Source organism: Emys orbicularis, chromosome 19 (assembly GCF_028017835.1).
Source record: "Emys orbicularis isolate rEmyOrb1 chromosome 19, rEmyOrb1.hap1, whole genome shotgun sequence".
Lineage (NCBI taxonomy): Eukaryota > Metazoa > Chordata > Testudines > Emydidae > Emys > Emys orbicularis.
In genome coordinates, this window is record NC_088701.1 from 17,776,859 (window position 1) to 17,799,128 (window position 22,270).

General features: G+C 38.3%; 1 protein-coding gene across 1 annotated transcript; it reads right to left on the bottom strand.

The window, feature by feature from the left end:
• Positions 1 to 17,406: 17,406 nt before the first annotated feature.
• Positions 17,407 to 19,411, bottom strand: HOXC12 (homeobox C12). Its single transcript, XM_065419771.1, has 2 exons — positions 18,847 to 19,411; positions 17,407 to 17,645 (listed from the first exon to the last, which is right to left on the bottom strand). The coding sequence occupies exons 1-2, from the start codon at positions 19,409 to 19,411 to the stop codon at positions 17,407 to 17,409; spliced, it is 804 nt and encodes a 267-aa protein (XP_065275843.1).
• Positions 19,412 to 22,270: the final 2,859 nt, after the last annotated feature.

Genomic DNA, 22,270 nt, shown 5'->3' on the forward strand with positions numbered 1-22,270 from the left:
GCATATACTGCAGAGAATATACCCTTTAAGCAATACCAGTGTGTGTAAAGTTTCAAACTTTAAAGTTACCTGAGACTAAAACTGAGCCATTTTAAGGCTGACTTAATGACTTTTGATATCGAATTAGTAATATATCAGGGAATAGAGCAAATGAATTAAGTCAGTGCCTAATAAATATTCGAAAACCTCCTTTAATGTTTTGTTAAATATTTATTATGTAAGAGTGGCATATTAAATATTTAATGCAAGTGTTTATTGTCAATCAATGAATGTAAGTACAGAATTACTAGCATCCTTTATTCCTCCAACTGAATTAAAAAAGAGAGATTCTTATTAAAGTCATTTGTCTTGAATTTTGTGCCCCAAGAGCTTCATGCTTGTCTATATTTTCCAGTGTTTTGAGATGGAATAAATACTTGTGCTATAAAGTGCTATCAGACATTTTGCGAGTTTTTCAACCAATTGTCTGTCTAAATGTTCTTCTTTAAATAATATGGAAAGGGATACCTGTAGGACTTACAGAGAATATTGAGTGATACTGTGGGTTGCTAGTATTTCCAAGATGTATCTTGCATATCTTGCCTACTTAAAATTCGTCTAGCACCAAACTATCCTGTGACCACTACTCTGATTGTGCACTATTCGTTCTTTTCACCTGGGCTGCAAATAATTTGTCTGGGGACTGCGATGAAAAATGATGTTAATCGTATTTCTATTTCAAATGCAGAGATGTTTGTGTTTTCCACTATCTGTGAAAATAATGCAATCCCTTGTGTCACCCCTCCCCTTCTTTTAATTACAGGACACCACCTGGTTAATTTTCTTTATTTCCTCTTTTGCTATTGTTCAGTTAAAGGAAGAATAAATAAAAATTCAGCTGTTTACATAGAGGTCCCCCTCCCCCAACTAAACTCCATCGTGGGATCTCTTTGGAGACAGGTTAAATACCTCCTAACAAAACTAACACACCATCACAGAGTAAAATGTCTTTATTAGTGATATCTTGTCAAAGAGTGTTGCAGTAAATTGGAACAACAACAAGAAATAACCAAAGCACAGACACATGAGCTATCAGTAAACAATATTGTTAGGAAGGAGAAGAGTAGACATGATTTTTCTGCGTGTTTTTGTTTTGCTAAGCATTTCATCTTGAAAACTATCAACAACTCCATCCAAGTAATAATAAATTACAACACAAGAAACGCAAGATATAAATTGTACAGCTCGAAGTCATTTAATCCATTTAATATTTTTATTCTCAATTTTCATTTTCGCTGGTCTAATTTTTTTTCTTTCCATTTTAGTCAGCAGGTAGGTTCATTTCGACGCAATATTAACAGAAAGTGAAAAGACCAAGTACTTCTTCCACAAGCTCCTAGAAGGAAGCGGACGCTGATAAAAAAAACAATAATAGAAAAGCATAATGACATTAATAAGCAACATGCTTTTGAAAATTCATTTTAATTACAGGAAATAGATTGGTAGGTCTGTGTCTTGCAGCGGGGCTAAGATCTGAGCACTTATGAAACAAAGAAAAAATACATTGGGCACTGCAGTGTAGCTTTCAAAACTATAGCACATTGCAATATGTCTCGATTTCAATTCCTGTATTATGGATCCCTTGATGGCTTCTTATGCTAAGAATACATACTCTTCCTTATTTAAACAATGTTGCCAGTCTTAATGCAACAGAGCCTTTTTTTTTACACATATTTGAATTTTTCTCAAGGTTGGTGTTTTTCTATCCAAAAATCTTCAAAAAACTCTTTTTATAAGTGATCTCGGGATGTGTGTGTATATATATATAAATAGATCTATAATCTCCAAATGAGATGTATTTTTTCTCTAATGCACCCTTAGTTGATAAATACAAAGTAAAGAACTCATGAGGTCGAGATATGTGTCTTGGTTTTGTAATCTGCCCCCATTTTATGTCTTGGGTGTCATTTTGGGCAAAACTTTTAATTAAAGTGTCAGTGATCTTTTTATGGACCAATATTAATACTAAGTACAAACTAATAATGTTAAGCTATTGTTTATGAGTGCAATTATTTTTCTTCCAATTCCCTCCTCTTTGCAACCTGCATGGGGCAGAATCGAACGTTGAAATGGAAAAGTAAAAATACAGATTTCATCTTCGGGGTTTAGACATTACGTTCAGAGATTATTTCTTCTCGATTTTATTTGAATAAAAAGAAGACATTAGTGGGCGGGGAGGGGGGGAGAGAGAGAAAAAGAAAGTCCTAAGTGTCGTCGCTAAAACGTATGTGTGGTATAACACATGAGCTCCTTCCTATAGGTGTGTGAATAATTTATTGCTCTTGGTAGGTAAATATCTCTAAAACAAGTCCTGTTGCCATTTTGTTTTTTAAACCCAGTTTAAAGGGCAGGATTTGCCGGCTTCCTGCAAGGAAACACAGAAGAGACAGCTGTGGAGTCATAGCACTTGAATTTGACCACCAAAGTGACTACCATAAAAGCCAGAATGAAGACTGCAGACTCGCATTCCTTCTGGTTCCCTTAAAAAAAAAAAGTCAAATGAGTTTAAGGGTAATCAACTGTAGGGACCCTGAACTTTAATCGAGTTCATTTCACAGCTAAGTCTGCAATAAAATAAAATAAAATAAAATAAAATACACATACAGATAACTTAAGGGGTGGGAGAGGAGAGGAAATACGTTAATTTTTCTAAGGGAAGTTGCTCGAATACTATCTTGAGGTGACAATGAACTGAACTGCCTCCTTAGAGGCAATATTTGTAGTGTATTTTGTTTCCTCACATCAGCATAGTAAAGGAAAACGCAGCAGAGAGCGCGAAGCGTTCACCTCCTTTCCCCTAGCTAGCGGGCTATTTGTTGCAGACAAGCATCTAAATGCAATTCGATTCCATTGCAAGAATTAAGTGTTTAAAAACCCAACATATTTTGCCTTGACTGACTACTAATTTGCCTGACATAAAGACTACACTTGCACATTTAACAGTGTTTTCAACAGGCAAATAGGCATTTCACAAGACTTCTAAGTTGTGCTCTTTGTTGCTAAAATGAACTTCAAGTAAACTCCGGGTAGTTTTGACTGAACGAGCCAAACCTAAGAACGGTAGCGAAATACAACTTTTTGGTTGTGAAAGTTGCTTAGTTTATAGATATAAACTTCTTAAGTCATATTTTGATTTAGGATAACCCAGTACTTGAGCTATTCTCAATAAACCATCCATTTTTTCCACTGGGAAGTTCTGATTTTCCTTTCCCTCCTCCCCCAGAATTAATTTATTTTATGCAGTGTAAAATCGTATCAATATTCCAGTTATCACTGGATAAAACTTTTCTGCACTTGTCATTATAAAGAGCTCTTTGTCGGAGTCATGGGGTATGGAATCCACTGACTGGAAAAGAGAAAATAAAATATTATTTATACTGGTTTGACTTACCGTTTTAGCCATAGCCACTTACTGCAGCATTCCAAGCGTTTAAAAGGAATTGTGATCTCAAGCTATTTGATGCATTATTTATACATTGCATCTTTACCTCGTACAGGCGGCTGATCACAATTTACTTTGGCTCACGGATTTGGGAAAGTAGCATTTTCAGAATTGTATGCATTCCCGATCTGTCTGCAAATGCATTAAAAATGAGTGTAAATCATTTTGTTGGTCGATGTACCTTCAGGCAGCTTCATAGATATGTGATTTGTTTATGCTAAATAAGCTCAGACTTCTGATGCCTAATGACTTTGGCCTGTCAGATGTTCTAAAGCTGATTCCTCCCTCCCGCTCCCCCAATACAGTACTACAATTACTTCCTAAAAACAAGACTCATAGACTTCAAAAAAAAAAAAAAGTGTACAAATCCACGCCAGTAAACAGATTACTATAGACCGCATGTGTCTCCAGGAAATCTAAAGCTGGAGACAATAGCTACAAGTGGGAAGCTCTTGGAAAATATTATTGTCCCCAAATGGCAAAGATAAGTTTAATTGGATATAAGCCAGCCTACTAAAGAAGACTATATAAGCTGTGAACAATTCAAAGGGAAAAAGGGCTTAGATCTCTGTAGACCTGAGCTGCAAGTTCAAAATCATGTGGACTCAATAAAGATAAAAGCAGATAAACTATGCTTCCTAACCACAGGCAAAGCAGATATTGTATGGTAGAAATGTGGTAGGGGTGTCAGATTCATATAGAAAGGACTCCAACGAGGCCCAAAGAATAGTTCATCTTGTGCAGTAATTAAGTAATATACCTAACACTCATGGTGTGGTGCATACTTTATATATTTTTTTCCAGAAATCCAATTCAATGCATGTTTCCTTCCCTGGGTGCTAAGAAGCATTGAGCTATGTTGACTGTGTAGGATTCAGTGATGAAAATATTCTTCTCCCCTGCAGAACTAAATTTCCCCGACGGCTACAAATGCATATGACATATACTGGCTTAATGAATTTCAGTGAAACTTCACAATAGGCTAAAGTCTTTCATATTCTCGTTGGAAAATACAGTCGTCATGAGGCTCTGAAAACGCAAATAGCGCCGTTAACCAACACAATTCCCCCCTCCCCCCACAAAAAAAACCTGCTAAAAATTACCTGCGTGAATAAAAATAAAGATATATAAAATACAGACATAGACACTCCAGAAATGGTTAATTTCCCAAATGATCCATGTTGGTAACTTTGAAATGTACTTAACTTCCTAAAAAAATTGGATAATGTGATTACAGAAAATTTGAATTCTGCTGGTATCTCATTTTCTTAGCAAAATACCACATTATGGAAAATAGAGAATTAAAGGTGCGGCGGATAATCCGCAAAAATGCTCTAGTAAAAACGTCCACACACGAGCATGAGTGGTATTTAATCAATGGGTTTATAGGAAATATTTTTTTAAAAAATCCATTTTTTCCTGCATATCTTTCACTACAGCTAGTACGGAGATATATTTCTCTCAGGCTACCATTGATCAAAGTAGAATCTCAACATTTTATGGGATAGACTTCAATAGTTCTCAGTCTACATCAGCGTCGGCACTGAAACCTTACTTCAAAAAAACACATTTATCAGAATAAAATGAAATAAAATCTTTGGACTAGCTCTGTGGTGACATTTATTCCACATATATATTCAACATATATTCCAGTTATAAAGGATGAGTGTTTCTTGAGAATATTTTTATTGTGGCGTCACATTTCTCTCTCTGTCTCTCTGTATGTGTCTTTCTTTAGATCTAAAACTTGAGTCCGTGTAGAAATATGCATGTTTAGAATATTCAATGTACTTTATTTATCGCTTATTTTCATCTAGACAGCACAGAGGGCTAAATGGAGATATTTAGGAGTACACACGTAAATGCAAACGTAACCCAAACTCTGAGCTCTTTAAAAAGTTCATTTTCTTGGTCATTTCAACCATTGCCACTCTTAATAGTTTCTGATGTTTAGCTGAAGCATGATAGATAATAGTCACATCCTTTTTCTCTATGGGGGACAAAGTTTGAGTGCTTTGTTATGGTAACCGACTTCATCCTCTAGGAATATATATATATTTTCAACGTGCTGTGCCTGTATTTCTCACCTAATAATATATGTGACTTTAATACTTCATGTTCAAGTAATACTCGAGAGAAGGTAAATTATGGATACAAAACTGGTAGACAAAAGACACATATCTTTTCTCTTCACTATACCACGTATGTGGGTTGTGTAAATGATCTATCTGTCTATCTACCCACACAACACACACAAACACATGTATAACTATATAAAAAGTTGTATACTCTTATATCTAATTATCTACAGCTAAGTATTTATCTCTCTATATATACATACACAAATATTTTAGAGGCATATCTTATAATTATCTATTATATAGACACATACACATATAAACACATAAGCATACATAGCATGTCTATCTATCTATCTATTTATCTATCCAAATAAAATGTATAGCATAGAGATATTGATGATGAGAGCGCTAATTCTTCGATGGACATTATTAAGTTTTTTATCCTACCTTATGCTTTAAGAGCTGAGTATTGGGCATATTTTTTACTAGAAGTGTAACGTCTAAGGCATGAGAGGCCAGAAAAAAACGGGGATCACAGAAAAATAGTTCATGGGCTGGTATCCTGGGGAGTGTCGCTGAGTCCTCTTGGAAGCTCAGAGTATTAAATATATGAACATATTTCCCACTGTTGTTGAGTCTCCCTTTTGCAAAATACAGCTGAGGAGAAGTAACCCGCTGTCGCCGGTAACCTCCAAGACACACAAGCCCAAAGTAAACAATATACTATAGTGAGTTCTGGAAAACAAGAACTGTATATAAAGCTGGAGATGCACATCTGGCATTGGTCTGAAAATGCAGACACACATTGCATAGATTAAGTGGCTTTTGAAACTGTCATTGCGAGATCTATTCATTTATCTAATGGACTAGAGCCTGCTAGCATTTTTCCCCCCATCAAAGGTTTATTTACAAAAAAGAAAAAAATGTCTGAGGGATCTTTCCACATTTCTGTGAATGAATCCCTTTGAGTTCCAAACATCTCTTGGCCTGAATTCCCAGCCACTCTAGCTAAAAGGAAGATAGGAAATCAAAGTTTGGAAGTCTGGGTTTCTCTTGGCTAACTTAAGATGTTGGCGATATCGCTTGTAAATAAGTACAATGGGCTCTATCAATATTTTCTTTCAAGGATAAGCTCCTTGTCTCTGAGTCCTGCCATTTTTCATAGAACACTGTATGGGTCATACTTTTTTTTTAAAGGGGAAATGTACTCAGTTTTGCACACACTGAAAACAGCTCCGGATGGAGGGGGGGGGAGCATATAATTTTGAGAACTAGAAGATCCATGGAAGACTTATCGACTTTATTTAACGATGATCGCATTTTGCTCACCGCCTAGCCCGTAGCTAACGTTAAGGATCTGGGATGTAACCTCTATGTTAAGTATGGAAAATGCACCTTTTCCGCCTCGTTATGTACAGGCCCCCTAACTATAACAAGCTAAATTTGCAGCATAACCAGCTGCTGGGGTCAGGCAAACTGCTGCATTACACTAAACTTTTTTTTAAGTGTCCCCATTTCTAGGTTTTCTTTTGCCTGAGTTCGAACTATTGTCTATGAACTCGGTAGATTCCCACCCTCCTCCCCTATTTAATGATTATTACATGTTAAAACATTTTTTTTTGTTTGGCTATTTTTGAGGCAAGAAATTCTTAGCCACCCCACCCCACCGCCCTTCTCCTTACCGAGTGAACTTCACTGTGTTCTGGAGAAAATGGTCATGTTCAGAGACATTAAAGCCTAATTGGACTTTTCTTTATGACGTTTAATTTCCTCCATGGAAGAAGTGTTTGGATCTTGCTGGGGGGTAGAGAGAGAGAGAGAGTGAGAGAGAGAGAGAGAGAGAGAGAGAGAGAGAGAGAGAGAGAGAGAGACCTTGTTTGAAGTCTATAATCCAAGGGGGGGGGGGAACAGGAGGGGGACGAGTGTCCAAACCAGCGATCGTCATGAAGAAGTCTGGTCGCATTCCCACAGTCTTTCCCCCATCTTCATCTTCATCCGCGCCTGAGAGACACCCCTCCCCCACGCCCCCCAAAATTAAAGGGGGGGGGTCTTTTTTAAAGAAAGCAACATGTTTACCAGAACAAGAAATGCCATTGCCATTTAGCCGTGTTCTGACAAAGACACGAAAATGGAGGACCGCTGTATGCCATATAAGGTAGGATGCTAACTTGACCTTCACTTTGTAATGGCGCCCCCCCGCCCGCCCAGACAGACAGTTGTAAACAGAAGTCATCCGACAAAAAGATTAGCACCGAGCAGGAAAGCCCTCGCAGAACAGCTAAAAGTTCTTTGCTGATATTTCCCAGCAGCAAAAGGGGTGCAATATTCTCCAGCTTCAACAAGAGGGGGACAAAGGAGGGGGGGAAATAAAAACGTCTGTTCTGCGCTTGGAAAGCCAACAAAAGGTTCTTCATATAGACTAAAGGCAAACTCTCCAGCATGTCTATGCTCATTAGTGATTTGTTTACAAATCCGGCTTCACGCGGTAAGGCACCGCAAATTCACCCTCTATCTTCCCCCTGTCTTTCTTTCTCTTTCTCTTTTTAAACAGAAAAGCCAAGTTTGATTCCAGTATGTCGTATTTTTAGGTTTCTATATTCCTAGAGAACCCTACAGAACTTTTTAACTTAACTCAAACCTATGTCTGACTGGGAAAAGGTACTGCGTGTAGAATATTTTTAAGAGGTGGAAAGAGGCATATAGGTTAATTCTTGACCCTCTTTTTTTGCCAGTCCGAATCAGAAAAACAAAACAAAACAAAACAAAACAAAACCCAGAATATTTCATTTTATTTGGAAGATACTACAAAATGTTATCGAGACTAAATTCCTCTTAGTTTTTCAAATAATCGGTTGGGTTTATTTTAGTCAAGAAAACACTGGCCCGAATTATTTTTTTTTTAGAATTTGAGAAAATACAGGTTCTGGTCTTTATGATTAAACTTCCAAATATCTCAGAAATAACGTATATATCCATATGTGTATATATATGTGTGTGTGTGTGTGTGTGTGTGACTGTATTTGTGTGTGAGAGAAAGAAATGCCTGCTTTATCTCACTCACAATCTCTGTGTAAAGACAATTTCTCTCTCTCGCGCGCACACACACACACACACACACACATACCCACACGGTCAGTTATAAATACCTAATACAATCCTTGTTTTGGGAGGGAACATGAAATAATAAATGGTGTATTTTTAGAGCTTACTTACCTATATGGGTAGAATTTTTCAAACTTGAGACACTAGGCACTTAAGGTACCTAAGTAAGTGATTTGATTTTCTTAGTTCCCATTGACGTAAATGAGCACTAGTCGGAGTTTAGGAGCTCGGAAAATAAGACACTTCAGTAGGTGCCTAAGTCTTGATTTAGATGGCTAATGCTAGGAACCCAAGTTTGAAACATATACACACTCACACATAGCTGGATATGTATGTGCAAAGTATATGTATATTTACCCTTGCATTAATACCCACCGCATCCCCTATATATATCCGTGTGCACATAAATGCTTAAAGGACATATACATACGTATTTAAAATAAACATACACACCATACATATGCAGACATTGTAGATATACAGATACATGTGCATTTTATATATTCAGATATTATATGCGTTTATATACACACACATTTAGAAACACATGACACATTTACATACGTGTGTTTATAAGATCTTATTTTATATGAAAGAACTAAGCTCCAAGTCTATATACCACGTGTCAAAGATATATCGGAGAAAGAACAGTTCTTCTTTGTATAGATTAGAAAATAGTTTGATCAAATAAATGTTCTTCTGCAATACTTTTTTTAACTGGATCTGCAGTCTGTGAGACATTGCTCTTTGTTACCTTTGGATTCAAACTGTTTTTCCGCACCTAATTTTGAAATGATTTCCTTTAGCAGAGATTCGTATCACCTCATAATAGTTTAATAGTTAATCATAAAAATAAAATGAATTTCCACACACCCTATAATTATCAACATATCTCAGTTAAGCATGTACATTTGAGAAGGTAAATAGGCGTATTGGCACAAAATACTATTATTAACACGATTTCATTTTCCAGTAAGAAGTTTAGTTTTGGCTATGGTTAATATAATGAGCTATCCAGATAGCTTATATGTGGTAATGCATTGCTAACTCAGTTATACAATTAAAAACAAAACTCTTTAAAGGGGACAATAGGATTTTCAACAAATGCTCTGTTATTCCACCTAGACATAAATAAAACTTAAAAGGTGATTTATTTTGACTGAGGACGGAAAATAAGATTTCTTCCTTTTCCTAGCACAATAAAAACTTAGCTCCAAAAAACCCATTTAAATTCCTAGAGTTCCAAAAGCATGAAAGATGCTTTATTTCCAAAAAATAGTCATTTTTATATTAAAAGTAATCAGATCATAAAATCTTTTTCTCCCAACGGTGAAAAGAAGGCTGGTTAGAAAAGGGATTTATTCGGAAAGGTTCAGATTTTGATGGTTCATTTCTTTTTCAGAATAAAAATAAAGTTATTTAATGAAGCCAGGTTTTAAAAAAAGAACTTTACAGAGAGCTACAAAGATTCATCCAGTAGAAAACCCTCAAAAACCCTCCTGCAAGGAATACAAATCTACTGATCTTTCTATCATTCTTATCCTTTTCATCTTTATTATCACTCTTGTTAACAACACCAGTGAGACTGGATACATATATCTCGTTTAAATTCAGTCATCCATGGAGGCATTGTAGTTTGTAGCTACAGATATAGTAATTAATTTATTCTTTCAACAGTAAAATATTGCTTTGTCTACTTGGTACCTACCAAGTAATAAAATAATTTTTTTCCCCTTGCAGTTCATTAGGCTTTACCTATAAGTTTCCATTTGAAATGATTTGCTTAAAACTAATTACTTGCAGTGCATTTCATTTTCCTCTCCAAGGATATGGAAAGGTTCGGAGGAGAGTCGGTGACATATGTGGGTAAACACTGCTAATTATTCCCACTCTGTCTTTATTTTATATTTATGGACCCATACCCATAAACAAAAGACATCCTTTAGTATTAATTCATTGGCATATTAATGATAACGGAGCTTGTTACTTAAAATAGTCCCTATTAATATGAAGAGAGACAGTGTAAAGAGATAATATATCATGAAAATATTTAAAGTATTGGCACTCAGGGTCACTGTTAGCCCAGGCACACTGGGAAAAGGGTGGAGCGTAAAAAGAATTTAATAAGAGTAACAATAACAGTCCCCGAAACAGTATCCCTTCAAAATAGATATGTCCTGATGATATGCTTAAATTAATTAACAGCCTCTTAACAATAGCAGCGTAGGAAAATCTTAATTCATTTACATGCCTGGACACAAGCATCTCTAAAATGTTGGAAGGGAGCCCAGAACATTATTTTTGTACGCAGTGTTATGAGCTGAATATCTATTAATGTGTTTATGTGTGGGCCAGGGGGGCTGGAACAACTTGTATAGCGGGGGTGCTGAGAGCCATTGAACCAAACTGCAAACCCTAGAAACCACTTCAAGCGGGGGGGGGGGGGGGCGGAGGCGGCAGCACTCCCGGCACCCCTAGTTCCAGCACCCATTGTGTGGGCCTGCATTAAATGGAGGCTTAGGAAGGGAGCGATGCATCAATTGTCCCTATCTGGGCTGTAAAATATCACAGTAATATCACGACTGGTACTGCCTTACCTGCTGCAAAATCAGGGCTATGGCGTACCGCAGTAAATATCGCTGAAGTACAAATAGTGGAGTGAACTGTGTGAACTCTCCACGTGGCAAAAATGGAAAGTCTATCTTGTTTTTTGAGTGTATTGCCAGACCCCAGGGTTCCCCCCACCACCACCAAAAAATACCAGAAGAGCATGGGAATGTTTGGCTCTGGCTGCAGAAATTGACTAGGAGGAAGGCAAACGCCGTCCATGAGACAGATATGCCACAGATTCTACCTTAAGTCCATGACCAAGGCTCGCTGACCCCCCCCCCCCCCAGGCGATAGCCCATTTATCAAAATGGAAAGACATCCCATGCGGCTGGGTAGTACGAGATACAATATTTCAGATGTCTTATCCACTTCAAAGTAGCAGTGGTTGTGAATGCTCCGGACACACCATTGGGAAATTTATTTAAAAGGCTAAGCGTACAGCAAGCCAGACTGTATATTTTTTTCCCCCAGCAGCGGTGGTGGTGTCGTTTGTATATTTGTTTATTTATGTAGGCGGGGTGCCAATTAATAAAACAAAATCAAATAATTAACTTGTGCGTCTACGGTGTATCTGTTCTGCATGTATGTTTTATTTCCCCAGCACGTGTAATTCTGATTAGTTTGCCTTATACATCTAACAGTGCTCTTATAATTTTGTCTTAGAACAAGAATGATGTAAGACAAAGGGAAACTGATAATGATGTTACGTTTCCAATGAGGCTTCTACGCATCCAGAAATAAGGATTAAGCTATTCTGTAGAGGTGCAAATATACCTTTCCTTCACTTTCTTTGACACTTCTTAGCACTATATGTTCAAAGCCACTTCTTAGGAGTCCCATCTCATTTTATTCTGCGCGTGGATCTTGTGAATAATCCTTTATTGCTTTGATGTAAGTCTCAGTGAAAAAATATATAATAAACAATTGAAATTGGACATATCTTCGGCACAACAATTAAAATAGCATATATATTATAACTTCAAATCCTCTTCACGTGCATATTTTGCACACTATCTTCCCCACATCGAATATGGGCTGAAAATATTTGACCGTGAATGCGCCTCATTTGAACCTACACAGAAGAATTGTGCAGTATATATTATTGAAATATAGCATATACGTTTTTTTTATTATAAGTTGAATTATTCTTTGCAGTTAAAGAGACGAGGAATTTTCCCTTTCATAATGAATTCATTTTAAAGCTATAGCTGTGAAATACATCCCTGAATAAAAAAAAAAAAAGAAGAAGAAGAAGAAGAAGAAGAAGAAGGCTAGAAATAATACAGAATTTTACGGCGAAGGAATAATTTGTCCTACACGATCACCGGTAATAAATACGTTTTATCTATTTTGGTGAATATTTAAATGTCTTTTGAAACCCAACTATTCCTTCTCAAGATGAACCGAATCACAATTTTCTATATAATTTATGCCACTATATACAATTCAGACCTGTTGGCCATAACCCACATTCCTTCTCATTTCTTTGGGAGAGTGTACACACACACACACACACACCGTGGGGTTGTTTTTTTTTGGGGGGGGGAGTTGCTCTCCTTCTCTGCCAAAGAAATTACCATGCAAGTAGATTATGTATAAAGTGTTTGTATGTACCCAACATACACGAAAACACACGCACACTTCCAAAAACGTCAACAGGAAAGTGTATGTGTTTGTGTTGACATGAACCTCGTATGCCTAGGCATCTATAGAGACTTATATACAGGGCAAATCGTTTGGACTTTTAAAACTAATATTTTGTTTCATACTCATGTTTTCCAAACCCAATCCTTATTCAGGGAAATTTCTTACAGATTTCGTTGGGATGTTTGCAGGATGCACTAAGGATAGCAAGATAGTGCAGGTATATTATAAAATATGAGGGAAGATAGTGCCTGATTCTTTTATTTTCCACACATACACCCTTACTCCAGGGCCAAATCAAGCTACCCTAGAGGAAAATAAAGAACCTCCCCCAAAACTCTATAGTTTTTAACATAGCACTGTTACTGGAAGACACACACACACACACTCCGCTTATATGTGTCAATATGCACTCTATTAGGAAGTGTGGAAACTGTATTAAACCCAGTACAAGTAATTATTGTTTGCTGTGTCCACTGTATTTCCTTCACAGTAAAACTTATTCAAACTGCATCATGCTGCGATTCAATGGGGTGTCTCTCCATTCTGTTCCAAGAGAGGGTAGGCTATGCTAAGCAATCACAGACATAGATTTCGGGGGTGGGAGGGTGGTCAGCAAAGCCAATTCTATAAGCTACTATTACCCCCATGGGTGGGTTTCCTACTGGAACTTTGGGGGGGGGGGAGAAATATCATTTATCGATCTTTTAAAAGGGGTTTTATGCATTTCTCCCACCGCAGCTAAACTTTACCTTTGCTCCGAAGAAAAGAAATGTCTACAAATCCATTAAATATAAATCTTGGTTTCTAGAGATACGCCTAAAATCATAACCTAATGTATTTTAATTAGCCTGATGGGTTTTTTTTATTAAATTGCTTTTTTTGCTCAGGTCCTACAGTTATGAAGAAAGCACAATAAGATCAACATTAATAATAATAATGGTAATAATAATAATTCCAGGTTCTAAAATATTTCTACAATATATGTATGTCAAATCGTTAAAAAATCGCTTTCAGGGACATATTTATTCTGACGTCTTTTTCCCCCGAAAAAAGACAAAAGAATGCTAATTATTCGATATACAAACAATCCAGTTTTTTAAAGAAAGCATCCCAGTTCAATCTGCTTTCAATTAATGCTATAGACACAAATATATTTTCATTAAAATACTAATTCTTATACTCCTTATTTCCCCAGGATTTTTCTAATTATATTTAGAGCAACGCACGAAGCGATATTTCTCTCCTTTTACAACGTATTTTACACATTCATTTAATTATTTTTTACGAAAAGATGATCTATAATCCACAGACGGCAGTGCTGGCTAATATATTTTTGTTACTCTTTTATTAACCTTCCTGGTTAATACTAATTTTAATAGTAAGCAGTAAATCACCAACTAGATGTTTGGGTACTTTTATTTATTATCAGAAATCACATAATAATACATTCATTTTTTAATTATTATCGTGAAGCAACTTTTTACATGACTATATAAAGCCAGAACGTGCTATGACAGACATTTGCATAGGCCCTACATATAATAGCTTGAGGTAAAAAACATTACATATGAACTATATTGCAAACGATGCATATTAACAACCGCAATACACTAGGCTAGAGATACAAGCAGAAAACTGTGCCACATACACAGGGAACTAACACAGGACAAACAGAAGTCTCACCGAATAATATTTTATAGCAGTCTGAAAGAGAATATTGCATATATGTTATATCTTTTAACATTTATAATCACGTGATTTCTTTTTAAAACCATTGAGTGGCGATGAACATCGCCTTTGTAACCAGACACATGTCATGGGGACAATTGTCAAGTATTAAATTCTTGCTGGTGGCTTGTCCAATGTGTTTCATAGTATATAGTGAGTCCTCTCCTTCTGTATAGACAGAAAATGCTCTCCCATGGGCAAAGAATTACAAAAGTGATTTTTGATATTTAAATATAGCCCTGCATTATGACCTGTCACCCTAATTCCTTTCAGTCTCTACAGCCCTCAAAATGCAACCTTTCTCCTAGTCAGTGAATTAACTTGTCCTGGGTTTGTAAGGGACAGAAATGGTGAGCTATTCTTTAGTTAATAAATCAAGCAAATATTGATACATTTGGTGCCTCTGCATTTAGCAAAACTCGAAGGCATCACATTACATATCCGCGGACCAGGGTCCTCAGTTTGATCGAAAATACCCTTTTGCTCATAAGATCCATTGCATGTCTTTATATATCATTTAGTGATAATGCGGTTTTAAAGAGTATCCTGTTCAAATTAAATGTCATAAATGGCCACTACAGGGCTGGGGATATATCCTTTGGGATCCTCGCGTTACCCTTTCACATAGGTAGAATTCCTCCACATTTCGCCCGCTTTTCATTGCACGTAGTATTTATTGCACAGTATTATATGAGGCTGCGTCTTTCCCTTTAAACTCTTTTTTGTATAAGGTGTGTGTACGCGTGAGGACTTGAAAACGGGTCTTCATCTAAAGGGGTGACATATGGGGGGTGGCGGGGGACAGTGGGGTGAAGGCGCTAGGAGGTGAGTGGAGGGGTAGGCTCTCCTGGATGTTTTTGGCACAGACATGGGAAATAGAGCTGAAGAAAAGGCCAGCTTTCAAACCGGGAGGCATTTTTAAGGACTAGAATACGTCCTTTGCAGCTCGTAAATAAAGGCATTCTTTGCCACTACTGTTCGATCATGACCATGAACGCAGAGAACCGGCAGCACGTGGTAATAATTTAGGCTTCCCAGAGAACGTTGCTTTGTAATAAAATTAATCCATCCTATATAAAACGAATGAAGCAAAGCTTGTAGTGGCAAAAATATAAGCTACAGCGTCCCCTTTTATCTTAACCCTAGTAACTAATGTCCACCACCCCCTCTAAATATTGCTTTGCGGGCAGAAGGGTAGGAAATATCTGCCCAACGATGCAGCTACATTTCTTCCCAAGAAAGCTGGGGAGTCCGTACAAGGCTGATGGAATGCACACATTATGATTAAGCCAATTATTCTTTTTCTGCAGTAAATCGAAACACACCTACAGAAAAAAAAACCCACACACAATATTCAGCCAGCCCTTCTGTGAAGGAGGAGCGCAGTAGGCCTATGAGGTGTGAACGGTGTGGGGAAGGGGGAAACGACCGGGTCTCCCCCACATTTTTCCTAAATAAAAGGACCGCACCCCCATAAATGTGGGGAGTGTCTGAGTTAAGGAAGAACTGCGGGTGATGGAAAATTGAATGTGTCACTAGTCTGGTTCCGAGGGAAAGCGGCCATTGATTTTTGTGTTTTTCTGTCTACTTGACTAGAAGTCATCCTAAAAAAAAAAAAAATCAAAACCTGCTCCTTCATTTCTAAAATAAAAACCAAGCGATGAAGTTAATGTTTAAAGACAGCTCTAGGAAGAAAGTATATTTGTAGTTTGACGCCATGGGTGAACGCCACAAAAGGGTATTTTCTTTTCTGTGCCGCCATCGATAAACACAGTAAAACGGCACAAATACTCCTGCAGCGGAGTTGTGTTTAAGCACACAAAATGACTTGAAGTAGCAGCTAATAAGAATACAATCGGGGCCAGTGCAGAAAACGCACTTGGTTTTGGTTTCAGAGGAAAGCTCTGAAAGGCTCAGTTTAATTTGGAAGTAAATTCCATTTTGCGTCGAAGGATTTTCGGTGGAGCGTGTGGCTGGGTGCGGGGCCTGGACTCATTTTAATACCGTCCCATTTATTTTGAGTAAAGCACCATGCAAGAAGCGCCAGGTATCAGAGCTAAGTTCCTAGCTCAGGGACAACCTGCTACATATTGCTATACATGCTTTCCTTCTGTCTTCTTCCTATGGCTACTGACCAATCCCGTTATTTTGTTCGCCGGGAACCCTCGACTTGTAGTGAAAATGGGTCTGGAAATATGTACCACTGGCGAACCGTTCACCCTAAGAATGGGCGGGAGCTGAATGAAGGAGCCACACCACTCCAGAGAATGAACATCCAGCACTAAAACCTCCGTTACAATATAGGACAGTGACTTGGGTTCCAAGACTGATCTTTGATGCCGTCTGGAATAGGTACCAACAACAAAGCCAGAGCAGTCGGGGGGCGGGTGGAAATATCGCACACAGCCCAACAAACCTTATTGCTTGGAGGGAAACCAAACCATACCTGTTCGGCTTGTCAATGAAAGGATAGTGGGTCGTACTCAACATCACACTCAGATTACACTCAATGCTGCTGACAATCTTTTAGACCATAGAAACCAACGCTGGCTGATGGGTGGGTTGGGGAGTTGCGCATTCACATCGGGTCTTTCCCAACAGTTCCAGTGTAGGAGATGCATATTCTCATATTTATATATGCTCGCTGATTTTTTTTAAAAAGAAAATTATGAGTGATCAGGTAAAGTCCCGGAACCACCAGCTAGGATGAACACTAGAGAGTCTATGAGGTTAACCAACATGGACGCTTTTTGAACTTTAAAAGAAAGAAAGAGCTTGCTCCCTCAGAAGCAGTCTTTTCTTTTTCATGCGTCGGTTCTGGAACCAGATCTTCACCTGCTGATCACTCAGGTTTAATCGGTCTGAGAGCTCCCTCCTTCTTTGGCGGGTAATGAATTCGTTGACCATAAACTCCCCTTCCAACTCTGCTAGCTGAAGCTTGGAATAGGGTTTTCGCTTTTTCCGGGACCTTGTATGCATCGGGTACCAAGGAGCACCTAAGGACGTGTGATTGAAAGGAGAATTTAATACACTGGAAGAAACAAAGTCGGCTTCCAAGATAGGATCTTTCCCCCACTTCCCTGCCCCTCGTCTGCATTCGCAGTTTGTAACGCTCACCTCATAGCAACATCAGAGGGCATAAGGCAGAGGTGTCTCACACAAGAGAGATTCATAAATCTTGGTCTGCAATACTTGATAGATCAGACTGATGCATAGATAAACACATAGAACTATTTCTTACTTAGGGTTGATATATAGATCTATATATTAGATACAGGTATGTATTTCAGATTGCCCCATAAGTCTACGTATTGGGTGCACGATATTTAACTAAGAGTTATTTCTTTTATCTGATTGGTGTATTGTATACATCGATGTATTTCTTATATACAAAACTGATACATAAATCTGTGTCTTAGATACGTGAGAGACACATATTGCTAGCTTTTGCATACAATACTGATACATGGATCTATATTTTAGTTACAAGCCTGATGAACAGACCTAAATCACACATGGTTCTACGTTTTGGATACATGATAGATCAAGAAGCAATCTACGATATGGAAATCAGCTAAACTTTGTTGAAACTGCTTCATTGCAGAAGAGTATATACATAATGGAAGGCACCATTATAGGTATTTTTATGGCGCCTCGATGCCGCGGGGGGTTAGGGGTATTTTATGGCGCCTTCCAAATTTTAAAGGGGAAAAATCAATAAAGAGAAAGCCAACAGGTAGAAATCAGCGTGTTGGGTGTGGTATCCTTTCGCCTGACATGACAACTCCAATGTACCCAGCTCTGCCTTTTTTTAAGCATCACCGTTGTACTTAGCTTTTCAGCTCCCAGGCAGCCACCCCCCTGCACACCTTTGCCAAGCCTTAAAACATTTTATACAGGGCGACTGATGCACTCAATCTCAACGAGCATATTCGGGGCGATCTGTGCAATCACTATCTATTTTATGGGATATTTACATGTTTATAGCCTTTTCTTTTAAAAGAAGCAGCACCTAATAAAACATTAGGCATTTGAGTGCTACCCCTAGTGGTCTCTGCACAAATAGACATGCTGATCCCATTGCTAATTCCATGAATTAGATCCACAAGCGTGGACCTCAGCGGAACAGCCTTACAACGCATCATAAGAATCACAGCTAACAACACACATATACTCTTTTGCTTTGCTTTTCCTTACCACCAGTGGACAGATTGCTTCCTTGGTTGATAGGCGAGACCATTGTGGCTGGTTCGCTGGAAGAGCCCTTATTCCCTTCATTGAGTAAGGATGAGCTGGAGTCTGACTCCAAGGACTGACAAGAAGGGGGATCGTGGGACACAGTCTCAGACGCCGGATAGTCATATTTGCTGAAATTGCCGCTCATTCCATTGGGAATCCCAGGTTCAAGTGGCATCAAAGCATTGTCCCTGACCCTTTCCTCCCTCTTGAGGCTGGCAGTCTCGGAGCAAGCCTCCCTGTAGTAGCATTTGCTCTCCTCCACTCTAGCTAGGTCGCACGCTCTGCTGAAAGAAGGGTTAATGGACACGGGGCTGCTGAGATAGGGCTGGGGGTATCCGTTGCAGGGCTCTGAGGATGCCCAAGGCAAAGAACAAACATTGTCCCTTCTCGGGTAGGAGAGAGACGGCAAGCCAGGCAGCTGTCCTCCGGAAGCTCTGAAATTGGGGAAGTAGAAGGTGTCTCCCGTGTGGATGTTCACCAAAGGTCCCACAAACCCAGGATTAAGGAGATTATGCTCGCCCATTTCCGCGGGCCTGACCAAGAGCTTCTAGTTTATTGCTATCTGACATTAAACATAGTTAAACCTAAAGGTCCACCCCATTGGTCGGAGCGGGGTCACGTGGGCGCCAACTCGCGTTGGAGATAGGTGCCACCCACCCTTGGCAGTCGGAGGCAAAACAAAACATTAAGTTCTGCCTTTCGTTTTTATACGCTTTTTTTTAAAAGAAAAAAATAATCATAAAACATTTTATAAAATAAAGCAACGGGTTTAAGCACTGGCTTGAGAAACCCCATGTACTGTAAAAATGTACATAGACATCATATCAAGATATATAAATGACACCCTTCCCCCAGCTGTAGTTAGGGTCCCTCCAACAGCTGGCAAAATTAAGCAATTTTCTCATTAATTAGCCCCTTTATTAAGTAAAACCGTTGAAATTTACAATATCTCCCAATAAATTACTATTAGATATTGTGTCATATAAAGTTTACGGGCTCTTTAAGGAGACGAATGATTGGAACCGCAACAGGGTCATATTTACAGTTGATGGGATGAAAGAGTTTTAACATATTTGCAGCCCCTTAGATATTTTACAGGTTTATCTGGAGCACTAGGAATGTTTCCTGCCCGGCGTTCGGTACCGGGGAAAGGCGAGTTCCATCCCTGCTAGGGACAATCCTAAATTCAGGAATTACAAGCCTATAACTTCATCAATCCCCACTCGCTTTTGTTAATGATCCCTGCCGAATAGGCAAGACAAAAGAGGAAGAGGAAAATATCGCTCTTCCTCTGCCTTCATTTCTGTAAAGAAAACTTCTTTACCGACAACTCCCACCGGCGCTCAGTAAATACAGAAATACACGGAAAAAAAAAAAAAAAAAAAAGAAATCCGGTTCTTAGCCCTCTTATAACGATATGTTGTGTATTCGTGACAACTAGGGTCTTCTTCACTCGGGGATTGCAGAAGAGAGTCGGTTGTAGGAAAATGCTGCTGCCAGGAGATGTAAGACAGACATTCTTGGGGTATCTCAGTGCATAATAAATAGATTCGGAAATAAAGTATTATTTTAAAAGTCCGTTGTAAGGGACCCCGGACCCAGGAAGAGGCAAAGAGAAGACGCTTTAGAGATCGAGAAGGGGTTGGGGTTGTTTTTTTAAAAGAAAAAAATATATACAGGATTTTTTGATGTCTTTGGAATTTTCCCTGCTAGCAACTTCCAAGCGCAGTGACACCAGAAAACTACCGTAAAATTTCCTGTATAGGTAAAAAAGCTTTTAATGAACTAACGTGGGAAGTGGTAGAAATGTTAAACACATAGGAGTTGAACGGCAGACCCCGAATTTTTGAGATTCCATGGAGCACAAAACAAGTGTCTTCTATTTGAGCGGCTACTAGAATACAAAGTCATTTCCCCCCAGGAAAATATTGAAGCTAAACTGACTTCTCCCAGCTCTGCAGAAAAATGACGTCTTAATCAAACATCGCATTTTCTTTGGTAATTGTATTAAATGGTGAGCTCCAAAAATGTTCAAAAACCACCCTACACATGCCATATATACCCATGTACATATATATATATATGTAATAGGTGAATATGTGTGCCTATATGTAGCCCCTCACATATACATAGTACACACAGTGATACATTCTGCTGCTGGGTTTGTTTCATTGGAATGAAAGTTTAGTACATTTTTCAGCTTTCCAGGAATTATTTCCCAGGTATGGCTAAAAAGCTGCTTGACATTTTTCCAAGTACATCGTTCTCGATTGAGAACACATTTTGAACGCTTTGCAACTGTGGAAGGCAATCGTTTATACGATGATGAGCATGTGATCTGGGTAGGTTGCCAGATGAATCGGCTGGTTTTTTCTTTTATTTATTTAAAGAAATATCGTTCTTATTTCTTGGCCTCTTTCCGCGAAATTCGCTATGAGGCGGTGCACGCAAGGAACATGGCTTTGTTCTCATTTAGCCGCCGATGCATCTTCAGTCATCCTCTTATCTCTGATTTGAACATTGTGCGGCAACCCCCAATGCAACGTGTCAAAAAGCAGACTATGGTATCCATACTGGGCTTTACCTCGAGTGAATCCAAAACTGCGCGCTAGAATCTCACCTAAGGGAATTTTGTTACTAGTGAGATCAGTGCATTCAGAAAAATTATTTAAAACACTCGTTAACTCTTCGCCGGACTTCCACATTAGGAAATGAGTTAACATATATACAGCGGGAAGCATAAATATATTCCCCAATGGCCTTCATTTCGAAACATGAGCAGATTTCTTCATTATATCATTTTGTAGTTGGAGAGTCAACGTCCCTTTTACAGTTATCAGACAGATCAACAGAAAAGAAATACTTAGTGATTATTTATTAAAGATGTTGTATTTCGACCATGATCTCTTTCCATGAAAGATACATTTTCAGTTAAAAACTAATGATTAAGCTTTTAAAATTCACTCCGACGGTTGTTGCAAAGCAATGTAATTACATACCGTAGTGCTTAAAATAAAACATTCTAAATACCAGTTTAATATTTCTTAATTATATTACTAATTTAAGAAAGCGATAATTCATTTTACCAAGTATATCCGAGTCTTCCCTAAGGACACATTGACGAATTTTCAGATGAAGCCATGATTATTTTATTTTATTTCTACAGTCCTTAAAGAAATAACAATATCAGAACTAACCCCTCCCCCCCCAAAGCGTTCACAAAGTTGTTTTACCTTTAGTGAGAAATCACTAGGCCTTACCTCTTTAAAATCAACCCCACTGCAGGTAGAGACCTAGACACAAATATTTAATAATTTTCACCACGTTTATTTCCCTTCTTCCTCACACAGAAACTCATCCAAGCAAGGAAGTAGAAAAGGTT